The 20798-nt window shown below is 33.8% G+C and overlaps 3 protein-coding genes and 1 pseudogene across 3 annotated transcripts; 2 read left to right on the top strand and 2 right to left on the bottom strand.

Annotated features, from left to right (window-relative positions):
- The first annotated feature begins 653 nt into the window (after nucleotides 1–653).
- LOC107893417 (DNA replication licensing factor MCM5) lies at nucleotides 654–5292 on the top strand. The gene is made up of 18 exons (XM_016818401.2): nucleotides 654–1049; nucleotides 1137–1280; nucleotides 1369–1548; nucleotides 1632–1730; nucleotides 1814–1950; nucleotides 2044–2149; nucleotides 2418–2552; nucleotides 2634–2711; nucleotides 2911–3015; nucleotides 3162–3253; nucleotides 3331–3463; nucleotides 3561–3656; nucleotides 3855–3946; nucleotides 4059–4149; nucleotides 4317–4426; nucleotides 4585–4714; nucleotides 4795–4896; nucleotides 5009–5292. The coding sequence occupies exons 1-18, from the start codon at nucleotides 759–761 to the stop codon at nucleotides 5090–5092; spliced, it is 2205 nt and encodes a 734-aa protein (XP_016673890.2). The 5' UTR covers nucleotides 654–758; the 3' UTR covers nucleotides 5093–5292.
- A 585-nt stretch (nucleotides 5293–5877) lies between these two features.
- LOC107894464 (uncharacterized) lies at nucleotides 5878–8784 on the top strand. Its single transcript, XM_041085597.1, has 9 exons — nucleotides 5878–6223; nucleotides 6313–6370; nucleotides 6469–6577; nucleotides 6703–6850; nucleotides 6952–7003; nucleotides 7158–7304; nucleotides 7398–7509; nucleotides 7721–7847; nucleotides 8311–8784. Exons 1-9 carry the CDS (start codon nucleotides 6129–6131, stop codon nucleotides 8771–8773), a joined length of 1311 nt encoding a protein of 436 aa, XP_040941531.1. The 5' UTR covers nucleotides 5878–6128; the 3' UTR covers nucleotides 8774–8784.
- Nucleotides 8785–8798: 14 nt separating this feature from the next.
- LOC107893418 (ATPase 8, plasma membrane-type-like) lies at nucleotides 8799–13231 on the bottom strand (annotated as a pseudogene).
- A 4176-nt stretch (nucleotides 13232–17407) lies between these two features.
- LOC107893420 (60S ribosomal protein L39-3) lies at nucleotides 17408–18263 on the bottom strand. The gene is made up of 3 exons (XM_016818402.2): nucleotides 18056–18263; nucleotides 17772–17875; nucleotides 17408–17631 (listed from the first exon to the last, which is right to left on the bottom strand). The coding sequence occupies exons 1-3, from the start codon at nucleotides 18056–18058 to the stop codon at nucleotides 17583–17585; spliced, it is 156 nt and encodes a 51-aa protein (XP_016673891.1). The 5' UTR covers nucleotides 18059–18263; the 3' UTR covers nucleotides 17408–17582.
- Between the last annotated feature and the right edge of the window lie 2535 nt (nucleotides 18264–20798).

The raw sequence follows: 20798 nt of genomic DNA, 5'->3' as shown, positions 1-20798 counted from the left end.
TTATTAAATTAGTACCATTTTATGTAGATTTATTGTATACATAAATAATTATATTAATCAAATATAAAAATAAATATTTGTACTCATTTCTTTAAAGGTATATAATTGAATCAAAATCAAAATTTTTTTTAACAAGTAAGATTTCCATTTCATCGAATAAAGCAAATGTTTGCTACCATTTTCAACAGAAAATGCTACTAACAGCAATTAAAGACCAGACTCAACTAACCCCTACCAAAATCTTTCATGTATTCATATTCATCAAGTTTCATGCAATAAATTAATATATATTTATCAAGTTACACGTCGTATTATGTATTTATGTTTAATTGATCAGTAAAATTAATAACAACCAATTAAATTTTAAAATAAAAATTATTATTTTATTTGTATTTTTATATAAAATCTAAAAAAGAAAAATACACAATAAATTTAACTTAAAATAATATGATTTTTACTATTTTAAGTTTAGCATTTCAACAAAAATCATAGTTTGTCGGGCCTCGTGGAATGGTACAAGGAAGACAGGCCCAAGCCCATAAAATGTACTCAACATCAGCCTAATCTACATTCACGCATGTCTTATGCACGTGCTGAGGCATTTCCCCGCCAAAAACACCATACCTTTCCCGCCAAGAAGAACCCTGGTGGGTAATAAACATAGAGGGAAAAAGTGGCCTCTGAGTAAACGATATTTGCTTCTTTTTCAGCGAGAGTGAGAGAAGATAATCGAAGGGGAAAAACAAAGAAGAAACAAAATGTCGGGATGGGACGAAGGAGCCGTTTACTACAGCAATCAGGCTCAATTCACGGAAGCCTCCTCGGAAGCGGAAGCGGCTGCAGCATCCACCACGGCGAGCCGCCACTCCGTTCTCCTTAAATTCAAGGAGTTCATCAGAAATTTTGAGAAGGAGAAGAACGTGTTCCCGTACAGGGAGAGCCTCGTCAATAATCCTAAATTCCTAATGGTCCATCTTGAGGACCTTCTTTCCTTCGACTCCGATCTGCCTTCCCTCCTTCGTTCCTCTCCCTCCGATTACCTGCCTCTGGTAAAACATTCTCACGAATCTCACTATCAATTTTATCAAAATATATCCTATTAGCTTAACGTTTTTGCTTCTTAACAATTGGTGCAGTTTGAGACGGCGGCTGCGGAGGTTTTAGCGGGTTTGAAGATGAAAGTAGCAGGAGATTCAGGGGAAATGGTGGAGCCACAGACAGGCGAGGTTCAAATATTGCTTACGTCAAAGGAGGATCCGGTTTCAATGCGTTCACTCGGGGTAAGTTTGAGAGTTTGTTTGATATATTAGTATGAAATGAATGGGTTATTTTCAGTTATTGACTGATTTTTTTGTTCAATTTTCTTAGGCTCAATATATATCAAAACTAGTTAAGATATCAGGAATTACCATTGCTGCTTCAAGGATTAAAGCAAAGGCTACTTACGTGCATTTAATCTGTAAGAACTGTAAAAGTGCAAGGGCAGTTCCCTGCCGTCCAGGTCTTGGCGGGGCAATTGTTCCACGATCATGTGACCATGTTCCACAGGTTTATTCTTTAATCAAAATTTGAGTTGTTGATAATACTTATTTCATATTATAGCTTTGACAGCAGTTATGAAATGTTTGTAGCCTGGAGAAGAACCTTGCCCTATTGATCCATGGCTCATTGTTCCTGATAAGAGCAAATATGTTGATCAACAAACTTTGAAACTGCAAGAGAACCCAGAGGTAATGCTCTTGATTTTAAGAGAACAAGGTACGAAAAAAAGTTATAGAATTGACTGGATTATGCATTCATGTTGAATTTGAAGGATGTACCTACTGGTGAGCTTCCTAGAAACATGTTGCTTTCGGTGGACCGTCATTTGGTTCAAACAATTGTACCTGGCTCGAGGTTGACAATAATGGGAATTTATAGTATCTTTCAAGCTTCTAATTCATCCACCAAGTAAGTCACTTTATCTTCAATTGACTGTTTCCTGTATATCTAGTCTCATCTTTCTCTTCTAATAGGGATTTTGATTCTGTGTGATTTATGTAGCCATAAAGGCGCAGTTGCAGTTAGGCAGCCTTATATCCGGATAGTGGGAATGGAAGAGACGAATGAAGCCAGCTCTCGAGGACCTGCCACATTCACCCAAGAAGAGGTAAATATCAAAGTGATCATTAATATTGTTTTCTTAAGAAGTTGCATCCCCACTTCACTGCATCTTTTGCCATCATCATGCTTCTTTTTGCTTTTTTGTGAACTATATGCATGATCGTGCTACTGTTATGTTCCTGCTGTTGGCAACTTATTTATGAATTGAGTTGATTAATTTAACTTGTATGACTTGGGTTTTTCTGCCCAAGTACTAAACTAAAGTTACTATGGATTCCCTTTGTCATCATCGCCATGTAAATTATCATTCACAGGTAGAAGAGTTCAAAAAATTTGCCTCAAATCAAGATACATATGAAGGCATATGCTCCAAGGTTGCTCCTTCCATATTTGGTCACGAAGATGTCAAGAAGGCTGTTGCTTGTCTTCTCTTTGGAGGAGCCAGGAAAGTAAGTTTCATATCCTTAAACGTCTACCCTTCAGTATTCCTACTATCTACTGTCATCATAACTGGTTTCATTAATGCGTAGAATTTGCCGGATGGGGTGAAGCTAAGAGGTGATATTAATGTGTTGCTTCTTGGTGATCCTTCTACTGCCAAGTCACAGGTTAGTTACATATATCTTTGATGGTTGAGGTTGCTGAAATAGATTGCAATGCTTCACCATCACCTTTTGCCCTGTCTTTATTGTTCTACTTTTTATTTTAGGATATTTCTACAGGTTTTTTTAATTGAAGTTCTTTCATACTATAATTTCTAGTGCTTCTCACACAATTTGGTGCTTGTTTTATGGTTACCTTGTAAAGTTTCTCAAGTTTGTTGAGAAGACAGCTCCAATAGCTGTTTACACTTCTGGAAAGGGCTCATCAGCTGCTGGTCTTACAGCTTCAGTTATTCGAGATAGTAGCTCTGTAAGTTCTTGGTGTGCTATGGCATCTAGTGAAAAGAATTTTGTTTCACAAATTTCTTTGATTTGGAGAAAAGTTTCCTTCTTTTCCCTCTGCCCTTTTTTATGCAAAAGTTTCTCACATTTATTTATGTATCTATGAAATGTCAGCGAGAGTTTTATCTTGAAGGTGGAGCCATGGTTTTGGCAGATGGAGGTGTTGTATGTATTGATGAGTTTGATAAGATGAGACCAGAGGATAGGTAAGTTAAATTAATGTCAAAACTTGTTAGGCTTTACCATTTATGATGCTTATGAAGATTTGCTTTGTTTTGCCTAGGGTTGCTATTCATGAAGCTATGGAGCAGCAGACAATATCCATCGCCAAAGCTGGAATTACTACTGTTCTCAATTCCAGAACTTCAGTGCTTGCAGCTGCTAATCCTCCTTCAGGACGTTATGATGATCTTAAGGTCAGTAGCTGCACTTCCTGTTTCATTTTTGTCAATTTCTCAAATTTATGCTTGCTATTCCTACGAAGAAACTGAAAGAAATGTAATCACCTTGCAGACAGCACAGGATAATATCGATTTGCAGACTACAATTCTTTCAAGATTTGACTTGATCTTCATTGTAAAGGATATCAGGATGTATGACCAAGACAAGGTATTTTTGTTATTTAGCTCACCTTAGATTCCCCCTACAATGACAGCTAACTGAGAATTGTTTGTCAGAACAATTCTTGATTAAGCAGTAATTTTTCTGTTTTAATGCTACAAGGATAAAACAAAAGCTCTCACTTATAGTTTTACATGTATTACTAGCCTTTGCCAAGGGCTTTGACTTCCACTATCCTTTTTACAGACAATAGCAAGTCATATCATAAAAGTTCATGCATCAGCTCAGACAGTATCCAATGATAGTAGAACTTCTAAAGAAGAGAATTGGCTGAAAAGGTACATGTAAAATAGTCGCATTTTATTTTTAATAAATAAAATGAAGTCACCTGGCCATGTTGAATATTTATGCCATACTGAATATGCTGCTAAATTGAATCAAAATTTACAGGTATATACAATACTGTCGATCAGAATGCCATCCTCGGCTTTCAGAAGCTGCATGTGCTAAACTCCAGAGTGATTATGTTGACATCAGAAGGGTATTCTCAAACTTTAGCTAGAATTATTTTTTTCAAGTCTGAATTAAACTATCAAGGAGCCCTTACCGCCCATTATCATGAGAACTTGTGAAAGTGATTTTAAAATAATCTCAAGTTGTTTTAGTGTGCTAGCTAACATTTGTCATCAACATGGGTTACTATTGTAGGGCATGAGGCAACAAGCAAATGAGACCGGAGAGAGTGCCGCAATTCCCATCACTGTGAGGCAGCTGGAGGCCATCATAAGGTTAAGCGAGGCTCTTGCGAAAATGAAATTGTAAGTATTGGATCTAGCAAAATCAAGTTGTGAATGCTTAAAACTAAATTCGAACTGGAACTTGACTTATTTTGATAATTGGAATAATATTTAGTGGCCTGTTTTTGTATAAAAAGAATAAAGTTCTGCCCCGTTTTAACATTTAAAATGTATTTCAGGTCACATGTTGCCACTGAAGGTGATGTAGCTGAAGCATTGAGACTTTTCAAAATTTCCACCATGGATGCAGCACGTTCTGGAATAAACCAACATATTAATATCACTCCTGATATGGCCAATGAGATTAAGGTTTGTAGACATTCTTGCTGAACTTGTTCTTGTATTCTTGTGATCTTCTCTTAAGTTAACAAAATTCGGTACATGTATAGCAAGCGGAGAACCAGATAAAGAGAAGACTGGGAATCGGAAATCGCATATCAGAAAGAAGGCTGATTGATGATCTTACTAGAATGGGGATGAATGAGTCAATCGTAAGTATAGTTAAAAACCGAGTCATTGTAGGAATTTAATTTTAGTATTCTTAGCGAAGAGTTAAAAAAGTAAGCTTTGAATTTGTAACATGGTTGATGTTATAATTGGCAGGTAAGGAGAGCCATTCTAATCATGCACCAGAGAGGTGAAGTTGAATATCAACGAGAAAGGCATATTATCGTTCGTAAAGTATAAATCTTGCGGTTGTAATGTTTGGAACCGAAATTATCAGGGCAGCAGTTTAATTGCAAGATTAAGTTCCAAATTCCAGTTGTAGTGGTGGTCTTGATCATGAATGACCGGACTAACAAAAACTTGTGTAATGTTATGTTGTACGTCTCTGCAACTTGTTTTGATCTTACATTTTAATGGATTCAGTGGATGGATTGTCTCGAGACTGAATTATTTTTTTTCAACAATTAAGAAAAAAAGTAATTGAGGGCAAAAACCTGAAAAGGACAAACCAACCTCAAGATCCACCAAGGGCGGAAAGGAGCAATTCCCAAATCGGGTCGGTGTAAAGCTTTTTAAAAAATATTCATACATTTAAAAATAACTAAAATTATTTATATTATAAATGTTTTTTATTTTTTATAAATCTAAAATGCATCAATAGAATTAAATTATTGTCTTGAATGAATTTGGAGTTGTACTGAATTTAAATAATTATTTGTCCAGATTTATTTTATACTTAATTTTTAGATAGTTTTTATTAACTTTTATTTTTTAACTTTATTTAATATTTTTTGTAAGTTCTAATAATATGTAAAAAATTGAACTTTAAAACGAATAAACCTAGACACAATATGTTGACCTATTTAATTAGCTTTATTAATTCCGAAATTTAATTGGGTGAAGAAAATTTTGCTTAATTGATTTTTTTTTAAATTGTCAAAAAATATAAAATAAAAAAAAATTCACTCTTAACATCAACATTATTACATTATAATGCTTAAATCACCCAAATGACAACTCAATTAATAATTATCGAATCGAAGGAAGGAGTTCCCGTATGCACCATACTCGCTCCACCTAGTCACCTCCGCTCTGCCCTTCCAAAAGAACTACTTCTGCTTATCTCCATTTACGGGAGGCTAGAAGAGTCCACAAGTTATTCTGAAACAAGACGCAGGAGAGTCTCGTTCCATTGTCCTCTGCAAACCCACCATAGCCAATAGGACAATCATATTATCTTTACAACCCTAACCTCGTACCCCCCTCACAACAATAGATGGTTCTCTTCGATTCTTCAATATCTCCCTTAACCCACTCTGCCAAACTCTCTTCTCCCTTGCTTCTCTCTTCTCTCTCCCATCGTCCTCTCAGGTTCCTTTAATCTACTCCACTCTTTCCTTCACTTCATATTTACACTTAAACTCTAAACTTCAACGTTCTCCATTTGTTTATGGATGCAGATATGCAGTTCTTGGTGCTGGTTTTGCTGGTCTCTCCGTTGCTTGGCATTTACTCAAGGTACACTCCTTTTGCCTTGTAATTCTAAATCTTCTACCACTTCCCATTAATGGGTTTCTTTTGAACTCTCTGATTGTTGTCGCATTGCCTTTTTCCAGGAGAGTCCTAAGGATTTGAACCTGCACATTGACTTGTATGATGAAATGGGCATTGGTGGAGGCGCTTCAGGAGTCTCTGGGGGACTCCTCCACCCCTATTCTCCTAAAGGTTTTGCATCAACTCCTTTCAATGTATGCTAATTCTTTAAGCTTTGAAAAGAACCCAAGTCCTTTTTTGGCCATGTTTTGTAGCTTTTCTGCCCTGTTGAGCTTTTCAGTGAATATGCTTGGCAGTTAAGCTTCTATGGAGAGGTGCCGAGTGTTGGAAAGAATGTATGAAGCTCTTAAGCATTGCAGAACAAGCCGTTAGTTCCGAGGAGGATTTTGTTTCCTTAAGTGGTGAATTTGATCAAGATTTTGGTGGGATTTTAGACCGGAGAAGGTTTGTTTTTGTTCTTCATTTCACATGCAAATGTCTAATTTTTATCCTCTTTTTACTATATTTGCTTGTTTAAAGGCATTTCTATTAATTTGTGCTCATAGGGGCATTATAAGACCTGCCACAAACATGAAGACTTTGAATGTATTGAATGATGTAATTCCTGAACCCTTGTTAATGCAGCGCTAATTGATTTATTTATATATATGTATATGTATATATATGTTTATATATGTATGTTATATACATGTTTATATATATATGTATCATCAATTGTCTAATGTTGGGTTTTCTATCTTGGTGAAATCAGAATGCTAAGAACTGCCTTGCCAATTGCAAAATAGAGATCATTGATAAGAATGCTGCTGAAAAGCTTGTACCCCATATACATATGCCTTTCAACTTGGCTTTTTATATGCCTGAAGCTATAAATGTGAATTCTAAGTATTATCTCAATGTAAGGATAACTAGGCTTTTGTTCTTTGACATTATCTATCAGTTCCATTTTTGTGTTCTTGCTAATGTCCTTTTCTTTTTGTTATTCTACCAGGCACTCTTTTTAGCTTGTCAAAATATAGTGAAGGAATTATCTGCTTCCAGCTTTGGAAAGAAAAATCTTTGTTTGCAGAAGAAATCTGTTTACGAGCTCCGTGAATTAGAAGGTAAGCAATGCTTTCTTAGACATGGTGATGGAAAAAATGTTGAGAACAAGTTCGTACTCTGGTGGACTCCGGAGAATGGTTTTGTTTCTTTCAGGGAGGGTTATTTTTCTTTCTTGTTTTCAGCATGTTTGTACTAATATAAATGGCTATTCCATTTCATTCCAGTGAACCAAATGTGCTCTAATCTATGCTTGTATTTTTTTTTTTTTAGGAGAATATGATGCTGTGATAATATGCTTAGGTGCCAAAGCAGACTTGCTTCCGGAGCTTGCAGGGAAGCTTCCTTTGAGGACATGTAGAGGTGTTATTTTGCACTTACAACTGCCTGATAAGATAGGGTAAGGCTTCTCACTTGCATTATGAAACTTGAGGGCTGGTAATTCAGGCAATAGTTTCAGATATGAAATATGGCTTGGAGTCTTCACATGAAACTGTAGTTCCACATACAGTCAACCTCAAAATGGTTACTGAGTGTGAGTTCATGTATAGAGGATGAAACATGGCATAGCAAATGACGACTCTAGCTTACTTTGGCTTTTATAAAGCACCCCTAACCGGCTAATCCTAACCTGGATTTGGCAGCTCGGGTACTTGTGTTATAATCATGTTGAATGTATTATATATTAATAATTCGTTTTTATAGATTTTAACACATTTGAATTATTTGCATTGTATATATGTTTTAGTTATTTTTCTTGTATCATGTTCATGCCGTCTAATCATGCTGTAATTCTAAAGTTACCAACTTTAGTGATAGCCTTGGGGTTCATCCTCAAATTTCTAAAAATAATGTTCTTTCAGGGAAGATTATCCAGACCATGGACCTTCAATATTATCAGATGCATGGCTTGCTATCAAGGGGAACCGTAGTTTGTATTTGGGTTCGACATGGGAATGGAAGTCAAGAAATTCTTCATCAAATGTCTCAACAGATGAAGCTTCCGATGCTCTTCAAGAGCTTCTTCCGAAAGCATCTGCTATTTACCCTGGTATAACGAGCTGGAGTTTTGCCGGAGCAAGGGCGGGTTTAAGGGCAATGCCACCACTCACTCCTCACGGATCACTTCCGCTTTTGGGATGTGTCAACAATATTTTAGGCAATGATCTTAAATGCAAGTATTGGTTACTTGGGGGGCTCGGTTCGAGGGGATTGTTGTACCATGGTTGGCTAGGTAAGTTGACGGCGGAGGCTGTCCTCTCTTGTAATGAACAGATTATCCCTTCTGAACTAACCTCATGGAAGAATAAAGATAGTAGACCTTAACCTTTTTTTTTTTTTGAATTGTAAAGACATGAATGTTGCATAAATTATAAAAAAATTTTGATACAATAACCCCTTTAATACAATTAAAAACAACTAATCTCATTTCCCCTGCCTCTAAAAGATTAAAACAAAATATTTACAAAGCAGGGCACTTTTTTCTTTCTGATGTCGTCTTTTCTATATCACATGCTTCATATACTCCAGGTATTTGGATCAAACCAAGATTTAATTGTCTTCGGCTTCACCACTGATTCAACCTCACCCTTGTGTGTGTGGAGCTTCCTTAGCCTATCAAACCAAAGCTATGTAGAACTCTGATCATTGTTTAGGAAAAAAGACTCGTAAAATCATGCTTCTCAATAGCGATGATTGAAAAGTCAAGGGTTTAAACAGAGCGTTTGATGAACATTTAGATTTTTATTTCATTTATATTTGTTTTTCAAGCTCCCTCTATATAATTATAGATAAGAATGTTTGATTTATTTATATTCCCAAATAAACTTGTTTATGAAAGACAAACAGAATGTCAACACAATTTTAAGATTCTTTAACATATATGAATAAATAAACTAAAAATAAACAAACAAATACGTGTGTATACTATATATATATCTGTAGCTAAATTTGGATTAATTTAGATCCCTGGCTGTGGAGTGTGGACTATACCTTTCAATATCAGCGCGCTTCTTAGGCTGCTGCTGTTGAGCTAAATCAGACAATTGGAACAAGCTCATCATTGGACCAGGTTTCAGGTGGGGACGAGACGCCTTGAAGTGGACGGTAATTTGTTGTCAGTTGTACCTCAGACTCTCCCTTGAATGCAGTCTAAAATTAAGGACAAGTTTAATCAGAGACAAATACTATTTAAATAGTTTTAAAAAATGTAGATATAAACTTTATTAATAAAAAAGACAGGTGGTGTTGTTTGACCTTGCTCTGAACTACGTCTCCCCAGGCATCACCAGTCAAAGCGTAACGAATGATGAATTTGAGGACATCAAGAGGGATGTATGTGATAATGCTAAATACCCAGATCGCTCCTGCCCATTCCCATCCAATGCCTTGGATCCTGGCGAATCCCCAGTTTGCATACACAGCAAGCAGAGTCGCCACCTTTTTTACCAAGTCACAAGAATTTATTATACAATTAAGTTGGTTTCACATTAATTCAATTGAGCTATTTGACTATATATGATTATGGATTTACCAATTGTGCTAAAATGAAGGCAATGAGAAGCAAGGGACCAGGGAGCTCGATGAAAGACCAGCTCCTGGACCGTGTGACGAAGATGAGTGCTTGACTGACAGTACTGACTTGAAGGTAGAGAGCTGTAGTAAGTGCGTCCTCATTATCATTGATTGGCTTAACCCCAAAAGTCCTCTGCAAAAATCAAAGACAATGTTCATATATTTTTTGGAATTTATAGGGTAATCGTGAGTTTCAGAGTGTGATTCACTTACAGTGAAGAACTCAGTGTCATGAACAAGCCAGAAAAAGAAGACGGTAACAATAGCCATGTAGGTACCAAGGACAACCCCAGTGGCAAAGATTTCGTCTAGCTTCCATGTGTCAGGCTTCGGGGATGGCCTTACCCTGTCTTTCGAGATAGTCATAATGGTTCCATCGTTGAGGATTGCAATGACCAATACCATGAAAGGCGAGAAATCGAACTTCCAAATGAGAGCCACCAACATGAACCCCAGCACGATACGGATCGTGATCGAAACTGCGTAGATGGTGTAGTTTTTCATCCTTTGGAAGATGGATCTGCTTGTCAATACCGCGCTCACTATCACACTCAACCCTGGCTCAGTCAACACTATGTCCGAAGCACCCCTAGCCGCGTCAGTTGAATCGGCCACTGCAATGCCGATATCTGCCTTTTTAAGTGCTGGGGCATCGTTCACACCATCTCCTGTCATACCACATATATGCTTCCTTTCTTGAAGTCTTCCAACAATTTCGTACTTATGTTCTGCATACAACAAATTTTAAGTAATTTGATGAAACTACAAATAGAAAACTTATGAACTTGAGATGATTAATCTAATTACCAGGGAAGACTCCTGCAAATCCATCAGCTTTCTCAATGAGGTCATCAATAGGAATAGCAGCAATATCCTCATCCCCACACTCTCCAAGTAAGGCAGAAGAGGGATACATATCAGTTCCCATCCCAAGTCTCCGACCAGTCTCTTTGCCAATGGCGAGCTGGTCACCGGTGATCATCTTAACACTGATGCCAAGTTCAAGTGCCCGTTTAATAGTCTCAGCACTATCATGCCTAGGAGGATCAAAGAGAGGCAATAGTCCCACAAACTCCCAAGGTCCTCCAGGGCTTTCCTTTGTTTTCTCCGGAATTGTCTATGAAAAAAGACACCGTAAAATGGTTAGCCAAAATGGGCATTTTCATATGAAATCACGTAAGTATGTATTAGCATTGGGTTCATCCACCTGTCTAGCAACCCCCAAGGACCGCAGGCCACGGTTGGCATAGCCGTCGATAATACTGAGCGCCTTTTTCCTCAAGCCCCCCGTGAGCCCGCAAAGATCAATGATCTGCATCGAACCAAAATTAGGATTTTGGATATTGAGACACCACAATTGTGTAACCAAGTTTTCGGATGTTGTCTTACCTCCTCGGGAGCGCCTTTACTGCAACGATGCCACTCGCCTTTTCTGTCAGTGTAGGTAATAGCAGTGCGTTTGTCAACAGGGTTGAAGGGTAAGAAGTGTAGCTCAGTGATTCCTTCCCTTGCCTGTTTTGGGTCGCTCAACATTCCTACAATGCAAGCATCAATGGCGTCCTGGTTTTCAACCCTGGAAGCCCTGGCAGCAAGCAGCACAAGAGTGTCGACGTCCATATCATTTATAAACACCTCAACGAGATTCTTGTCTATTGTTAGCTTGTTAAGGGTTAAAGTCCCGGTCTTATCACTACACAGTATATCCATCCCTGCCATCTCTTCAATGGCAGTCATCCTCTTGGTAATGGCTCCTTGCTCTGACAAACGATGAGATCCAATAGCCATTGTTACAGACAAAACTGTAGGCATGGCAATTGGGATTCCTCCAATGAGAAGCACCAACAGGTTGTCAATACCATCTCTATAGTTCCTATGCTGGATTGGGTACATCACTATGATCTCAATCACCATTCCAATTCCAATGGAGAAGATACAAAAGTTACCAATGGATGTCAAGACCTGCAACATAATGGGTTACTATTACTTCTTACTATTACATAATGCAAGACATGATGGACATTTTTGCACTATCAGAAGTACCTGTTGGAAGTGACCAACGTTGTTGGTGTTGTCAACGAGGTGAGCTGCCTTCCCAAAGAAGCTATGAATACCGGTGGCGATGACAATGGCATCGAGCTCACCTTGTTTGCAGGTGGAACCTGAGAAGACTAAATCACCAGGATTCTTTGTAACAGGTAAGGACTCACCTGTGAGGGCGGCTTGATCGATTTTAAGTGGATCGCCTTCCAAAAGACGAGCATCTGCCGGGATAATGTCTCCTAATTTGACACTAATTATATCTCCAGGTACTAAAATTGATGCCTCTTGCTCACTCCATTTCCCATCTCTTAGCACCTACAAAGTGAACCATGATGTTGATAGAATCTCCATGACTATGACGATGAATATATATGTATGTATATATGTAGGTATAATATACCTTAGTTTTGGGTGCAAGACCAGCCATTAAAGCAGCAGCGGCATTGCCAGCACTGTTTTCTTCTATGAAACTGATTGTTGAATTAATTAAAAGCAAAGTAACGATACCAATGAAATCTGGCCAGTCAGGAGGCTTGCCTCCTCCATTGGCCAAAACAATGGCCACGATGGCGGCAGCCTCCATCACCCATGACAGTGGATTCCACATAAACCCCAAGAACTTAAGTACTTTGTTATCTTTTTTCTCTTCAAGCTTATTATGGCCAAAAATGCTTAGCCTTGTTTCACCTTCTGCTGTTGTCAAACCTTCTTTCGTGCATTTCAGCAGCTTAAAAACCTCTTCCACAGGGATATTCTCCTACAAAAAAAAAAGAAAAAAAAAAGACCCCATCAATTTATTTATTTTTTAAATGCAAAAGAAAAAAAAAAGGGTTTAAACTAGAACATGCTTACAAGATCAACACTCTCGTTTTTGATCTGCTCCAAAGAGATATCACCATCAGAAGCCATTGGATACAGACGATAAAAGACAAAAGCAACTTGTTTTTATTTCGTTTATTAGAGAAGAAAGAAGAAAACTCTTGATTCAAAGACGCTGTGTTTTCTGCCTCTTGAGCTTCTTCTTTCTTCAATGTATAACCTTAGTTTTCCCTGTCTCCCATTAGACAGGGATGGATACACAAATTAATGTGAAGAGGAGATCAGTTGTTTTTTTCTGTTTATGCTCAGAAGGATAGGAATGTTTATTGGTTGGAAATTTGCTTTCTTTATAAATAACTTGAAAACAAGACACAAAAAGGTAAATGAGAGAGAGAGAGCTAGTAATGAGGTTGAAATGAAGCTGGGTTGTTCATGTTGAAAAACCCTGTGGTCTGCCATAAGTCTCGGTGTTTTTAGGTTTGTGGTTAGCTGTTTTATTAGAGTATATCTTTATACCGTCCCCCCATTTTGTTTTTTTTGAAACGTAAAATGGTTTTCAATGGTTTATGGGAAGAACAAGTGTCAACTCCATTTTTCCTTTGGTGTTGGAGGGATGAGGATGATACCATTGACATCTTTTTTTAGCGACAGCCGCTAAAAGAAGTAAAAGAAAAGTCAAAACAATAACCGCAAATCTAAACGAATGGTGGCTTTTTATAAGGTTAGGCAATCTATTGGATACAAAATTCTTTTTTGGTTAAATTTATTTGGTTTAAAATAGATAAATGATATTTTTAAATAGGGTTAATATATCGTTTAACATTGAGTTTGGTTTTAACGTTTATTTCGGTACTTAAATCAAAAAACATCGTGCAATTCAATCAATATTTAACACGTATGTTGTAGTAAAAAAAATATAGGTACTTAATTGGGAGAAAAAAAGCTCAGATACTAATATTGAAGCCAAACTTAAATATTTAATTGGGGTCAAAATAAGCTTAAGTATCAAATTGGAAAACCTCAAGTATTAAATTGAACATTGAAGATAAATTCAGGTACCTAAGTTCTAGTAAAAAAACATACGGGCTTAATTGGGACAAAAAATACTCAAGTGCTAAATTGAATATTGAAACTAAACTTAGGTACTTAATTTGGGTCAAAACAAACTCAAGTATCAAATTGAAAAAAACTCAGATACCAAATTAAAAATTGAAGCCCAATTTAGGTACCAAATTGAGAAAAAAAAACTCACATAGCTAGTTCTAGTAAAAAAAAACATAGGTGCTTAATTGGACAAAAAATGCTAAGTTACTAAATTGAACATTAAAGCTAGACTTAGGTACTTAATTCGGTACAAACAAACTCAAGTATTAAATTGAATATTGAAGCTAAATTTAAATATCAAATTGAAAAAGAAACTTAAGATACCAAATTAAAAATTAAAGCTAATTTCAGATCCCAAATGATATATTAACCATTTTAAATATTTATTCAAACTCAATTAAACACCCAAACTCAATATTGAAATTATTCTAACATAGTCCAATATGAATAAAAAATGGAAATAATTTATTGAAAAAAATTTATTAAGTTAAGTTTAGTTAATTGGGTTGTTCACTTAGAATTCGTTTGATTGAAATTGTTTTCCAAATTACAGTTTAATCCTTTTTTTTTTTTTTGGTTTAATTTAGAAATTAAACCTATCAAAGTGACCATTCATCCCTCGCTACCACTTTATACAAATCTATCAATTTAAGAAAGGATTATATGAAATAGTAATATTATCTATTTTCAATAGTTTAATGTTATGTTAGCGATTTCATATTATATTTCAAGATTTTTATTTAGATTTGATTTTTTCAGGGTGGAAATGTTAAAATTTAGGATGAAAATACTGATGTAATATTAAACTATTGAAAAAGAGATACATATGACGTAACATCATTATTTTATACAATCGTTTCTCAATTCAATTAACAAAATAAAATGCAATAAAAACGGAAAGACATCGGTAAAATAAAGAATATTTACCAACTAAAAGGGGTAGTTATACGATGTGACCATGTGTTGCTATTTTTGTGTTTTATAAATTATATTTTTTATATAATTATTAGTATATTAATAAAAAAATTTAATTGATGATTTAACTTTTAAAGTATATTTATTTTTTAAATTTTGGTATTTGATTCTTTTTTGTTTTAATTTGATATTTAAAGTATAAATCAGTTCTCAATTTGGTAACTAAAGTATGCCTTTGTTATATTTTTTAACTCCATCTTGAACCGATAGCCAATCACAAACCTCCACGTAACAACTTTTATGTAAAAAAAAAATATTATTCAATGTATATTCACATTAAAAATATGAAAAATAAAATAAATATATACAAAATTCAAACTAAAATATATAAAATCTAGAAAAATTATATAATTTATAAAAATAAAATTCACAAGAAATTAGTTGAAATTAATAATATTATTAAAAAATGTAAAAGAAAATTGTAAATATTATAAAAAATTGTAAAGATATTTAAAAATAATTCTTTTATAAAATTCTAAGAAAACATTTGAATTTCAAGTTTTATTTTACAATTACTTGAAATTTAAATATCTTTTTAAAATTTTTATAATAATTTTTAATTATATATTATTTTTACTTTTTAAAATTTATAATTATATATTCTAGAGTTTTAAAACTTTTATATATTATATTTTTAATCAATATAATATATATAATAATAAAAAAATAAAAAAAGACACACTTGATCGACATCAATCAATTGTCCTTCAGAGACAGTCAATGATAAATCAAAGCCAATAATAGCCAATAATACTTTTTAATATTTAAATTTAATTTTAAACAAATTTAATTTTAAACAAATTTAATTGTCATGTGACAGTTTTCATTGATGAAAGCAAACCACATGTCACTTTTCTGTAGACCAAAGTGGTCTAATAAACTTTTTTAACAGCAATTACAAAATGGATCAAAAATAAAAATAAAATTGACACTTTTTAATACTAAATTAAAAAAATAAATTTAAATATCAAAATGAAAAAAATAAGTATAGCTAAGGGCTAAATCATAAATCAAGCCTAATAAAAAAACCTTCAATTGAGATTAATTATTCCAATTCAATGACAATTCAATTAATTTAGTAGTGATGAGTTTTGACAACAACTTCGAAGGTTCATTGGCACTTCAAATTCAACCTTTCCCTAAAGGTTCATTGGCACTACAAATTCAACTAGTATCAACTAAACAACTCATTTTTCCCCATCCTACAAGTCCATAAGTTCCTTTAAAACATTATAAACATTTTCTACCATCTCTTAAAACAGACATCATAACCATCATGTCATGTAACCAATTACGTCATACCCATGATCTATGTACTATCAATCTTTGCTAAAGCTCAGTCATTTGCACAACTTGGGTCCTATGAGATATCTTGCTAAAGCTCAGTCATTTGCACAACTTGGGTCCTATGAGATATCTGCCTCATTCTCCAACTATACAAACTATTTAACTGATATGCTACTCCAACTCTTTTCGAGACCCATATCCGACTACATGATTAAGGCAATACGACAATCCATAGACCCTTCAAATACAAAAACATAACCATGTCGGACACATCCATATCCAACATTCTACAAACTACAACATACTCTCCTTTGCGTAGGAACACAAAAAGCATTTGCACTTTCAAGAAAACTTCACGATCATCTTAAATAAAAATGACAGTCTACAAACCATTAATAGAAGATTCAAAGCTCTCTTCCTATTTTAAACCAAATTCCCACTCTCCCTATTGCCTCCAATAACTCTTTTAATGCAGCAAGGCATGTCACTCAGAAAAACAAAGCTAAACAGAATCAGTTATCACTATTACTACCCAGTGTTGTCAAGGGCAGAAAGTGCAGTCTAGGCGCTAGAACCCTTATATTGGCTCAAGCACAAGGTGCAAAAGAAAGCACTAGCCTTTGTAATGTAAAGCACAACATATACATGTGAGTTTTGTATGTGTGTATACACATGTATATATGTACATAAAGGCTAAGACAAAATAAACTTCAAAACGTGGTATAATTTATCTGCATGTACTTTTTTATTATTAGTCAATAACCATGATTTCCTTACTGTCAATGTCTATAGTTGAATACTAAAATATTGAGAAGTATAGAGTTCAATAATGTGAAAAAAATAAAAGAAATTAAAGAGAACTTCAATTAGGTGGGTTTTTATTATGCCTATTCCCTCACAAAAAAGCACGCCGGACATGTGTGCCTGATTAAACAGGACCAAAAGGGGCTAAGGCATTTTTATTGTCTAGTAAGGTGCAAGGTGCAAGCACACTTAGATGAAACCTCGACCCACTACTATTACCTAACAATTTCAAGTTCATTGCTACAGAACAACAACATGATTAAGATTCAGATAAACTCAACAAGGTCCTCCCCAAGCACATAAAGATCATCAAAAAGTAGAATTCAATACCAAGCAACCAAACGAAGATAATGAGAATAAGGAACTGAAAGTGGAATATAAAATAATTGAAATATTGCCAAAAATCTCATCAAAATCTTTAATTTAAGAATCCTTCATCCTTGGTAGTTTCCTATATTAAACCCCACACCAAAATGTCTGCAAATAAACTTGGGAAAAAAGAAAAGCTTGAACCCAACTAAGCTCATGGTGCTTAGAACCCTAGCTTGGTGCGGCGCCAATGCCTACGCTTCGCATTGTACCTGAAATCCAAAAACCCAAAAAAATTCCAAGGAAATTATCAATAAATTATCAATAAATTATCTGAAAATATCTTAAGAATGAAACCAAAACAATAACTTCTAAGCAAATTTGAGCGAAAAATGAAGAAAAATGTATTGACCTGATGGTGTTATCAGTGCGCATACGGATCCAGTAAGGGATGGGCCTATTCTGCCTCATCTTCTTGGCCAACTTCTTCTTGATCATGAAAGTCTTGTGTGAAGGCTGCCATGTCAAAATAAACAAATTCAAAAGATCAGATAGGTTACTTTCAAAACTCAACTTTGTTTACATATAATGGGAGGTAGCCAACCATTTTTGCACAAAGAAAAAAAAAACAGAGCAATTAAAGCTTGAAATGAATGAATCGATTCAAGGAAGATGGGAAAGAGAAGAGGAGATTACCATGGTTGGCGGTGAATTGGAGCTTTGGAAGGAATGCGGCGCTAAGGAGAATGAAAGCGGTTCACGTAATAAACTAGTGCTCCAACTGGGATTTTAGGGTTTACCTTATTTTTATTGAGCCTTTCATGGATTGTTGATGGTTTTCCGCTCAAACATGGCTGGGTTTCTTCTATCATTATTTGGGCCTTTCCAATAGGATTTTTTTTATCTGAAAGTTATATGCTCTACCAATTCATAGGTTAAGTTATTTATTTAAGTTCGAAAGTTTATTCTAAATTTAAGAAAGTTTAAGTAAAAATATTACATTAAAAATGTATTTGTATAAAAAATTAAGCTATTTTAAAAATATGACTTGAGCTTGGGTTCAAACTTTTGACGCCCATATACCTAGACCAGTCAGATTTGTTTTTTAAACTTTTACTATAATATATTATATAATTTATAATACAAAAAAATTAAAATGATAGTAATATATAGTTAAAAAATGTAAAGATATATATAATTTTAATAAATGAGAAATATATAACTATTAATATTAAATTTAAAATGATATAAATAATTTTTTAAAAAATAAAAATAATGAGTAAACCTAAAATAATTTAGGGTTATTTATAAATATGGACGTGCATGGGCAACAATTTAAGCTCATATATCGAGTTAAGATGAACTTAAATAAACATAAAATATATTAATATTATGTTTTAGTCCGATTCTTCACATAAATGGATTTATTTATAATCATAAACTTTCAATATTAATAGCTAAAAAATTAATTAGAATACTGTATCATGTGAAAAAATATTATTTAAAAAATGATTCTTTTAAAAATTTAAATAGCTCAAGTTGGTCGTCAAAATTTTGTTATTTCAAAGGAATGCAGCATCATATCCAACACGATAGGACACGACACTTTATTCCCTTGAGAACACGATAAATCTTGGTTTCCAAAAATTTATACCCCGAAAATTGCAAAAGGATGTCCAATTATTTAGTCCAACGAAAAACCGAAACCCAGCACGGTAAGGCACGATTCTTCGAATTTCTAAACGTTGAACATTGCTTTGCTTTAGGATTGAGAAAATATGTGTGAAATTCAAAAGGGACGTTTGATTACTTTGAACAAATGAAAAATTGCAACCCAGCACGATAGGGCACAATTCTCTGAATTGCCAAGCATCGAGCATTTCCTTTGTTCTAAAGAAAATTTTTAAAGACATGGGTGAAATTCAGAAGGATTATTCAATCGTTTCGAACAAACAGAAAATTGCAACCCAGCACGGTAGGGCACGATTCTCCGAATTGCCAAACATCGAATATTGCCTTTGTTTTAAGGAATACCAACTTGAAATGTACTAAATTGACTTAAAATAAAATGGAATAATTAATTCTAAAGAGTTAGAAATTATAAAGTGATATTTGTTAATCCGAAAGGAAATAAAAACACAAGATAATGTACATGTACGAGATACTATGATGGATGAATAAAGATAAGATAATTCGTTTAATCAACTAACAAGATAACAATCAAATTCCACCAATTCTAAAAAATATTATCAATTTCCTAATCATGGATGAAGAATAATCAATATGATGGCAATAATATATATAACCTAATACAACATATTCAAATGCAAAAATGCAAAACAAAATGAAAGTTAAAGAAAAATATTTGTGTATAAGATAAATTTAAAAGGATGAATATATAATATATATTATATGAATTGTTAAACTAGACAATTTTTACAGAAACAAGATAAAGGAATACATGTAACCATTAAAATATATGTTATAGAATGAATATTTAAATCGAATGATATATGAAATGTTAAAGAATATCGGTTTAAAATTGACAACTTATATATAATAAAGGAAAATTAAAAAACGTGCAAAGATAATAAAAGCATATATAATAATTTTAAGAACATATTAAATTTACAAATTATATATATATATATGTAAATAAATTTAGAATAAAGGGAAAATGCATACGAGATTAAATTAGTTTTGTTATATACGCACAAATATATACAAAAGTATTTGAATGAGATACTATATAATATATTAAAATAATGTAATACAAAAAATTTCGAAACAATAATTTTATAAGCACAAAATGAATTTTAAAACAACAATTTAGTCATTAAAATAATATATGTACAAATATACACAAAATATTAGATGAAACATTATACAAAAATATTAAAATAACATACAAAACGAACTTCAAAATAATTATGCAAAATGATTATGCAGATGAAAACAAAGCGAAATAATTAAAATAGATTAACAAATATACCTAGATTTATCATAATATATTAATATTTCTAAATAGAAAACTCAACTTAATCACACTGTGTACACAAGCATATAGAAATATGTAAACAAAATATTTTACGTAATGCTAAAATAATATAATGCAAAATTTCCAAGCAATGATCCTTTTAAACCAGGTAAAAATTATTAAAGTAGTTTTTTTCTTAAAAAAAAATTATTAAGTGAATACCCTTAAAATAATGCATTATATAAATGGGAAACTTAATAAAAATAAATCTAAAATGAAGGGGACAATTTACAAATAAAATAAACGGATGGAATCAAAATAAGGATCAGTACAAAACACGCGCAAATGCTCAAGGATTAAAGCTGGAAATACTCCAGACCTTAAAACGCAACACTTAGGAGCGGGCTGAGATGAAATAACACACAAACTTTTAGGGGAAATCAAAAAATAAATAAGATGCTA

Source organism: Gossypium hirsutum, chromosome A13 (genome assembly GCF_007990345.1).
Source record: "Gossypium hirsutum isolate 1008001.06 chromosome A13, Gossypium_hirsutum_v2.1, whole genome shotgun sequence".
In the NCBI taxonomy this organism is placed as follows: Eukaryota; Viridiplantae; Streptophyta; class Magnoliopsida; order Malvales; family Malvaceae; genus Gossypium; species Gossypium hirsutum.
The sequence above is the reverse complement of the archived record's forward strand: the minus strand, read 5'-3'. Positions and strand labels throughout refer to the sequence as shown.